Source organism: Macrosteles quadrilineatus, unplaced genomic scaffold (assembly GCF_028750875.1).
Source record: "Macrosteles quadrilineatus isolate MER2022 unplaced genomic scaffold, UCM_ALF_1.0 Scaffold_2__2_contigs__length_208266976, whole genome shotgun sequence".
In the NCBI taxonomy this organism is placed as follows: domain Eukaryota; kingdom Metazoa; phylum Arthropoda; class Insecta; order Hemiptera; family Cicadellidae; genus Macrosteles; species Macrosteles quadrilineatus.
In genome coordinates, this window is record NW_026542595.1 from 115,861,575 (window position 1) to 115,871,179 (window position 9,605).

A 9,605-nucleotide genomic window follows, 5' to 3' on the forward strand; every position below is an offset into this window, starting at 1 on the left:
CGCATCAGGAAAAGTGCACAATCTTTTTCCTGAGCCCATCACATCAACTTTGAGGTATTCTAATGCTAATATACAATGTATAGAATAATCAGTACGAGTATATGATTGCGGCAGTCCAAAAGAATTACGAAGCTATAAGGCAAAATCTATATGGTTGATAGGAACTCGCGTAATTTACAAGACTGCCTCAATCATATTTATACTGAGTGTTCTACACATTGTATATTACCATTAGAATACCTCAAAGTTGATGTGATGGGCTCAGGAAAAAGATTGTGCACTTTTCCTGCCCAAATTCCTATCAACCATATAGATTTTGCCATAAAACTTCGTAATTTACAGGACTGCCGCAATCATACTCATACTGATTATTCTACACATTGCATATTACCATTATAATTCCTCAAAGTTGATGTGATGGGCTTAGGAAAAAGATTGTGCACTTTTCCTGACGCAAATTCCTATCAACCATATAGATTTTGCCTTATAGCTTCGTAATTTACTGGACTGCCGCAATCATATTTATACTGAGTATTCTACACATTGCATATTACCATTAGAATACCTCAAAGTTGATGTGATGGGCTCAGGAAAAAGATTGTGCACTTTTCCTGATGCGAGTTCCTATCAACCATATACATTTTGCCATATAACTTCGTAATTTACTGGACTGCCGCAATCATATTTATACTGAGTGTTCTACACTTTGTATATTACCATTAGAATACCTCAAAGCTGATGTGATGGGCTCAGGAAAAAGATTGTGCACTTTTCCTGACGCGAGTTCCTATCAACCATATACATTTTGCCATATAAATTCGTAATTTACTGGACTGCCTCAATCATATTTATACTGAGTATTCTACACATTGTACATTACCATTAGAATACATCAAAGTTGATGTGATGGGCTTAGGAAAAAGATTGTGCACTTTTTCCTGATACGAGTTACTATCAACCATATACATTTTGCCTTATAGCTTCGTAATTCACTGGACTGCCTCAATCATATTTATACTGAGAATTATACACATTGTATATTACCATTAGAATAGCTCAAAGTTGATGTGATGGGCTTGGGAAAAAAGATTATGCACTTTTTATGTTCGGAGTTTTAATTGATCGCGTTATGTTAAGCCATAGCTACGTATAATGTACACTACAGTCTCAAATATGCCTTTTAAAATACGTCAATTAATTAGTTTTAACTTGTATACACGTTTTATCAATGTATAATTGACATTATATAAATATAAAAACATCATTTCGCACCGTATTGTCATTGAATTGTGTTTCCGACATCCCTGCAAAACACGTTTGTGGCGTCCGCAGGAGTACCAACCCACATCTATTACAAACCAAAAAAGCGCCGATGAAAAGAGCCGCTAACTTCACGACGGTGCACACGCACACGTACGACGGCGCTGAAGGGCCACCAACTATAAAAAAAAAAATTTTTCTTCATCTCTGAGAAAAAACTTAGAATTCTGAGATTAAAGTCAGAACGCGGGAAGTAGGCTTCCTCTCTGAGAAAAAAGTCAGAATTCTGAGTTTAAAGTCAGAATATAACTAGTGGGCGTTCCCTCTGAGATTTAAGTCGGATTTTAACTCTTCGCTCTCTATGACGACTGTCTAGTGCTAGTGTAGTGCCTTTTTTTGCTTTGCTCTTCGTCTCTTCTCTTTATCTAACCCCAACCCAACCCGAACCCGCTCTTCTGTACTACACCTACACCACGTGTATAGTGGACATGTGTTGGTTTTATAGTTTAACATGAGTTAATAATAAATTGTAATATCATAGACTCGAGTTCTTTCTTGCTTTGCTTTAGCAAGCTAGCTTCTTTTATAGACCACACAATTTTATACTGCCATCAAGACCATAGGCTACTGGCTAGCTACCTAAAGGTAAGTTTACTCTGTTGTTGGCCTAGGTTAGGCTACTTCCCCTAGGTTACTAAATGTTGTCTTTGGACAAAGATAGTGGAATAAACATGTTTTAGAGCTAATAAGCTGGATTCAAATTAGTGATGGGCGATACGACACGTATCGGAAAAAAATATCGTATCGCATCGGGCAATAATACGTATCGCGATACGTGAATCGTATCGTCAAAAATATCGAAAAACGATACGTAGGCTATCGTATCAGTTCTCCCCTCCCTTACCTAACCTCGAAACGACCAATTTACAAATAAATTAGGAATGTCAAACTAACATTAAGCTAGGGTAACTTGATATTTAGTCAGATAGGAGCTGGGCTAGGCTAGAGCGAGTAGGGCTAGGGCTAGATCAGATCTGCTTGGCTAGATAGAACGCTAGTGGAAATGGACTGGTGACTGGAGGTAGAGTGGAAGACTGAAGACGTAACTTAACTGGAGGACTAGACTGGGAAGGGACTGGTACATTAACTTATCAAGTAAAGACAAAAAATACAGACGTCACAAACTCAAACTCCTATTTTAAACTACACATCCACAGAGTAGGCCTACAGAGTTTGCAGTCTGCTCGGCCTGCGCAAAAAAATCTTAAAAATATCGTTTTGACTTTTGACATGTATTGTATCGCTCTATGTGCTGATATAAATACAAATATCGTTTTAGGCGATACGATACATAGGCTATCGTTTTTTTTTAAATATTGTATCGAAATATCGTATCGTCCCTCGTGTATCGCGATATTCCGATACGATACGTTACGTATTGCACATCACTAATTCAAATCACCTTTTATTAACTTATTTGGACTAAAAATTAATTAAGTTAGGTCTAACTTAGGCTATGCTCACCTTTTTTGGTAACCGAATGTAGATTACTTAGGAGTCGAGCAGTTACTGTCATAACCTAACCTAACCAACCATACTTGCTGATAGTTCAAATTTGAATGGAGGCACAATTCTTACAAAAGATGCACAGTTTTAAGGGGTACAGTTTCTTAACTGGGCTACGCTAGCCTAAAATCGATTGAAACTCGATCGATTAATCGATTCGATTAGTAGCCCCTTCATGCGATTTTTTCACCATAAGCAAGTTTGGTTGGTTAGGTAAGGTTGTACCTAGTTTTATTTTATAAAAGATATATTTAAAAATATCGATTAGGCTAGCTATTTAATAAATATTTTCAATTCGATAGCTTCAATCGATATAAGCGTAGCCCAATTAAGAAACTGTAAGTACCCGTTTTAAGAAAAAATGGCATCCAAAGCAAAATCTTTGACAAAAAGTTAATGTTAGGCCTACCAAAGGGTTTCAAACCAGATAACTTATCTCATGTATATCAGCCGAGCAATCCATCCACTAGGCTACACCACAAACACAGATAGGCATAGCGGTAAATATGCATTTGAGGGTTTGCACGCGATTTTGAATTTTTGGGTACGTCACATGAAATAAATAGATAGCCTAGGCCTAAGTTTATGACAAGTTTTATCCAAAAATATATCCATAATCAAGCAATTGAAAACAGTTTTCTTACTCTCCATAAGAATAACTTACCGGTAACATTTGTTATTAAAAATTTTCTCTGGGACCAATATAACTATACAAAAACACTTCAATATAAGTTAGGCCTACTAAATTAGCCTATTTGTGTTTTTAAGCTCTTTAAAATTGTCTAAAAAATATTTGGAAAATTTTATGTTTTGAGCGTCAAAAACGAGGAAAACCAATTTTTAACCCATAAATAATCCCCTAATAAAACGCCGTTCCCATGGCCACATGCTGGTTCGTGAACTTGTTAGAAGTAACGTAGGCCTAGGTTTACAAGTTTATACCAAATTTCATCAAATCACATATCATTTTTGCACATCGTGCTAATGGACAAATATATTTATATGAAGTTGAACGGATGGTGTTTTTGGCTTATACTAACTTAGGTTGGCCTACATCAAAATGAAAAAAGTAAATCGGTCCCGGGTCCAAGTCTTACCATGAGACCTAGGCTGGTAATAGCCTATTCCCTATATGGGAAATTCGCTAAAACCAAAAACATGTCAAGTATAAATACTGTACAGTAATATTTTGTGTAATCCTACTACCTATGTTGTTAAGCATTAAAAACATCAGGTCCATTGTTTTTACTTTTACCTGAGTTACTTGCTTGATTATTTTTGTTCAGTATGTTTTATTTTAGTGTAGGGCTAGGCCTAGCAAGTTTTTGCTTTGATTGTCAACATCAGCACCCCTCTCCCTTAAGTAATTAAACTTTCCATCCTCATTAAACAATTTCAAAATAATAATTAATGACTTAAGTTAAGTCTAAATAATATAGCCTACTGCCAAGGTTAATTGCTATTGAAGACTTTTTATTTTTAGAATAACCAATGTGTTACCAACTATGGAGGAAATGGAAGATGACAATTTTTATGACTTTCTACGAAGTCGAGGTATCAAAGAAGACCAAATCAGCTATTTAATAGAGGAAAAGGTATTTGTATAGGCCTACTATAAATCAACTTTATTAACCTACCATAGGCCTACTTATTTATTTAGACTTATAGTAGATTCCCTCTAATCTGGACACCTTTTAACTGGACATTGGTTTATCTGAACTACACTAGGCGAAAATGACATCTCTTTAACCGGAAAATTTGTATCAGCATATCAGTTTAACCAGACTAGATCGGCAGGAAGTGGGTTGTATAGGCTACTAAAACCACTGTTACTGTTCTTGTGGAAAGGATTTGAGACCAGTGATCATGTGTCTAAATACGTAATAATCATTATTGTGTTATACAGTATGCAATCAAACGGTCAGTTTTTAGGAACGTCGGATTAACTGGAAAAACCGTTAGGCCCAGACTGGCCTCGGTCCAAAGGAGTCCGGATAAGAGAGAGTCTACTGTAATAAATAGATAAACAGATTTCCATTTCTGTCTGTCTGTCTGTCTGTCATGGTTAAAGTTCGACATATACTCTTAGGTGTTGCAAACATAGCCTGGTAAATTATTAAATAGTAAAACATGTGATATTGGATTACATAATATAAAAATATATTACAGTTTCCTTGGTAAGCTCTTGCAGCGACAAGAAGCAATACTGTAATTTTTGCAAATTGCTCTTACTCAGCAGTTAAACGTTTTCATAAAGGGGGATACTTCTGTAAGCTCTGTCTTGTAAATTTATAATACCGTACTCAAGTGCTTAAACATATAGGCCTACACAACCACGGATGTTTTATATTGTTAATAACTATTCATCTTACAACTTTACACATAAAATGCCATCTTTAATATTGATAATAATTTATTCAATTTTCAGATTGATGGCCCTGCGTATTTATTAATGTTCAAGAATGAATCACCCGACCTAGTAAGATTATTTCCAAAATTTGGAGATAGGTATGCAATTTTAAATTTTTGTCAAAGAAAAGAGTCGTTAACAAAAAGAAAACAAAGTCTAATTGAGAGGCTGAAAGGGAAAGTAAATAAAGATGTTGTGAAAGTAAATAAAGATGTTGTGAGAAACGATGGCCAACGAAAGAGAGTAGCAACAATCAGTCCCGATGAAAGTGATGAAGATGAAATATTTTTGCCGAAACAGACAACTTCGCTTAAATCCAAATTAACAAGAAAAACTTTCGACCGTAGAAAAATAGAAATTGGATGGGTTTGCCAGAAGGGTTCTTCGCTCAATCTCACCCAAATAAGAACAAAGCAAGGAGGCGGAACAAGGAAATTAACTCTGTGCAAAAAATCAAATAAAAGCCAAATATTAAATGAAGCCCTTAAAATGTTTTTCCCCGGGGGAACAAACATGTATGGAAATATTGATGATTATGAACATGATATATTTGATTTTAAACAAAATATTCTACCAGATACAGTTACTATAGAAGAAATGTATCAAACAACTGGGCTATCAATGCTTCGGTTTTACTTATCTTCAGTTAAAAAAACTGTCCGTCCACAGTCAGAACCTGTATTATTTGATCTTACAAGCCATGTAGAATCCACCAGTAATCAGCCTGTTGCGTTATTTGATCCTTTGTCAGTATCAGATATGTTATTTGATCCAGTAAGATAACACTTAGAAACCACTTGTGATGAACTCCAAAATTATCCAGCAAGTAGCCACTTCGAAACCGCTTGTGATGAACTCCAAAATTATCCAGCAAGTAGCCAATTAGAAGCCCCTAGTGATGAACTGCAAAATTATCCATCAAGTAGCCACTTAGAAGCTAGTGATGAACTCCAAAATTTAGCATACGATATTTCTTTGGACGCAAGCAACAAAACCAAACTCATAATTCACAGGGGGCAAGTCCTAAATGAATTAATTGAAGCTTTTCAACATTTGAAAACTTATGAAAGAATTGAGATTGAAATGATTCTGCCTAACGGGCAGCCTGAAAGGGCACTGGATACGGGTAAGTGCTTTTAATAGCCTTATATTTCTACCATAAAAGGTTTAGAAAAGAACTTATCCAGCTGGGATTTTTTACTGGGCTAGATTATTTACTGTCAAAGTCTATAGTCAGTGCTGTTAATATTACATTATAACTAGCAACAGTGCCCGTTGTAGTTAATTTAAAATTTTATAAACTGTACAGTAACCTATCAGAAGATTGAAAAATACCTTCTCCCATTAATTTGACATTTATATTGAACATCCTATTGCTTGTATTTGAAAAAAAAAATTTAGGCCTAAAAATAATTCCATGGGTAAAGAACAGAAAAATTGGGGGGAAATGAAAATATGTTTTTTTAGAATACAATGTTGGAAACTATCGCAGAATATGAATGAAAGTAATTTTAGGTTACTTGATGAGTTTTAACTAGCGAACCTTGCGCACGTATAGGAGAAGAAGGATTAATATTGATTTTTTTATTTAACGTTTTCTGGTTTCTTGGTTTTGTTGTTAAAGGTGGATATAAAGACCTAATTTTTTTCGGAGTTGAAGTGCCGTTTTTGCAGTTTTTCCCCTGAAAGTTAGTAAAAGATTCTCTTTTGATTAATTGATGATACCCTTAATCAACAAAACTCACCTAAGTTTTTTTCCGATCTTATCTTCCTAGCATCCTTATTCCTTACCCTAGAACTCACATCCGTAAAGCGTTGCTGTCTCAACACCCTTTGTACAGAGCTATCAATACCCTTGCCGCAAGCTATCCAATAACACCTTAAAATAGTCATCAAATACGTGGCTTTGAAACAATTTAATGATCACTAAATTCATGTTGGTCTATTAAATATATAGAATAGATGTTTGTAATTTCTTTTAGGTGGGGTGTTGCGAGACTGCCTGGGTGAATTTTGGACATCTTTTTACGATCAGTTTACGGAGGGAACCACACTAAAAGTAAGTTACCCATAAAATATTAATTTTAAACTTTCTCAAATTGATCATGGCTCAGTAAATTCTTACTTTAAAATTGAAGTGATTCCAGAACAAGAAGAGTGCAGTAACTTATATCAAATTATGAGGTCAAACTTATATAGCATAACATATTTCCTAAAATGTATTGTAAATTGTTGTACTTAACTAAATACAGTAGGCCTACTATAGGTAAAAGAAGTGTTGGTTTAATAATGAGAGTTTTTGATAGTTTATGTAAATTGAGTTTTTCTGTTAACTCGCCACTTGAGAGTTCCAGCCATTTTGTATCCTTGTCTTTTTAATACCTAGCTGTGTACTCGTACTTCACACGGGTTGAATGATATACTTAGTACAAATAATACAATGAGGACTCGTTTAGCATCAAGTGTAAATTCAAGCATTCAGTGTATGGCAATGATATAAATAGTTATAAAGTTATTATAACTTTCTAACACAATATTAAATACAGTGTCTTAAAAACAAATACAATATGGAATCAATGGCAGTTATGCTATTTAACATCAGGGTGGCTAGTGACCTGGAAAACCTGGAAATGTCAGATAACATTAAATATCTGGAAAAGTCAGGGAAAATTGTAAAATGTTTACAATTAATAATTGTTAAGAAAGGTCGATCTGGGGCCCTATTTTTGAAATGGTTGACAGTTGAGTAAATCGTCAACACTCAACTCAACAAACAACAGGATTTGGTATTTTTGAAATCCAACAGTTGAGAAGTGAGTTGGGAATCACTAGTTGAGTGACTCGTTAGGAAATAAATAAGATCTTAATCTTAGTGATTGTAAAAGTACCGTACCTTCTAGTATTAAAAATAATATTTACTATGAATGCTTGTTTTAGGCTGTAGCTCATTATAGGTATACCCAAATTAAATCATTTGCTTTCTTCATCTATTTCAGAGCACATCACCTTATTTCAGTTCTCTTCATCGTTTTTTTTTTCATGTTATTGCAAGGGGCTATGATACAGGCCTTAATATGCTTAATATATGATACAGCGCTTAATACATAAAGTTCATCAATAAATTTTGAAAAATTAATCATATTTGATTTTTAGGCCTACTTGATTTTTAGCAGCAAACGTCTTGATTATGTCAGAAAATTGAACTTTTGTTGCTCATACACATTTAATTGAGATGATACTTGCTGAGTCTGTGATTGTCTTGTCTGCTACAGTACACTATCGCCGAATATAGGCGAGCCATAGTGAGCATAATAGTGTACTCGGTCTGCTCGTGTACTTTTGGGATAGTTTGCAACTCAAGCCAAAATCTCGGTGAAACATTCGCCCAAACCCTCGGCGATAGTGTACTGCTAGCACTGATCAGTGGCGGATCCAGCCTGGAGTGGGGAAAAAAATTGCTATCGACCGCGGCATAAATGTGGACACGCAACGTACAACTGTCCATGAGAACCTCTTGGACTCATCCTATATAAATCAAACAACAACTAAGAATAAATAAATTAATTTTTAAACATATTTTAAAAAGAAAATTACATAAAAATCATTATCTTTTATTTTCAGGTACCTATTATCACGCAAGAATTCAAAGAGGAGCAGTGGACTGCCATCGCCAAAATTATCAAAATGGGATGGGAGCAGGAAAAATACTTTCCAATCAAAATTGTTCCAACACTATTTGAACAGTGTTTTTATAAAAATATTTCTTCTAATTTAGTCCCTGTGTTTTTAAAATGCCTGGGTGCATACGAGTCTAAAGTATTAGAGGACGCTATTCTTAACTACTCTTCAGTAGATGAAAATGATCTAATCGAAGTATTTTCCAACCTTAAATCCAAGCGGAAGCCCTCAAAAGAGAACATTGCTCCCTTGTTATATGAAATTGCTCACAGGGAGCTAGTTCAGAAGCCTTTTTTTATTACTGAATGTTGGGCTCCTGTGTTATATGGTCTCATGCCAGAGAGCACTTTTACAGCTCTTAGGCAAAACATGTTGCCAACCTCGAAGAATATTTTAGAGAGGTTACATTCTTCAGAAGTCAGCACTGGAAGTGAAAACAATGCGGTATTTAACTTTCTAAAAAGATTTATAAGAGAAGCTGATGAGCACATTCTAACATCATTTGTTAGGTTTTGCACTGGTGCCGATATTTTAACTGAAGGATATATCATAGTTACATTTAATAATTCAAGTGGGTTTTCTAGGTCTCCTGTTGGTCACGTATGTGGCAGGACCCTAGAATTGCCAAATACGTACGATAACTTTGTTGAATTCAGGAAAGAATTCACTTCCATACTGAGTTCTGGCATTT

General features: G+C 35.0%; 1 protein-coding gene across 1 annotated transcript; it reads left to right on the plus strand.

Annotated features, from left to right (window-relative positions):
- Positions 1–6,042: 6,042 nt before the first annotated feature.
- Positions 6,043–9,555, plus strand: LOC128984800 (uncharacterized). The gene is made up of 4 exons (XM_054404168.1): positions 6,043–6,362; positions 7,219–7,295; positions 8,858–9,358; positions 9,499–9,555. Exons 1-4 carry the CDS (start codon positions 6,320–6,322, stop codon positions 9,553–9,555), a joined length of 678 nt encoding a protein of 225 aa, XP_054260143.1. The 5' UTR covers positions 6,043–6,319.
- Positions 9,556–9,605: the final 50 nt, after the last annotated feature.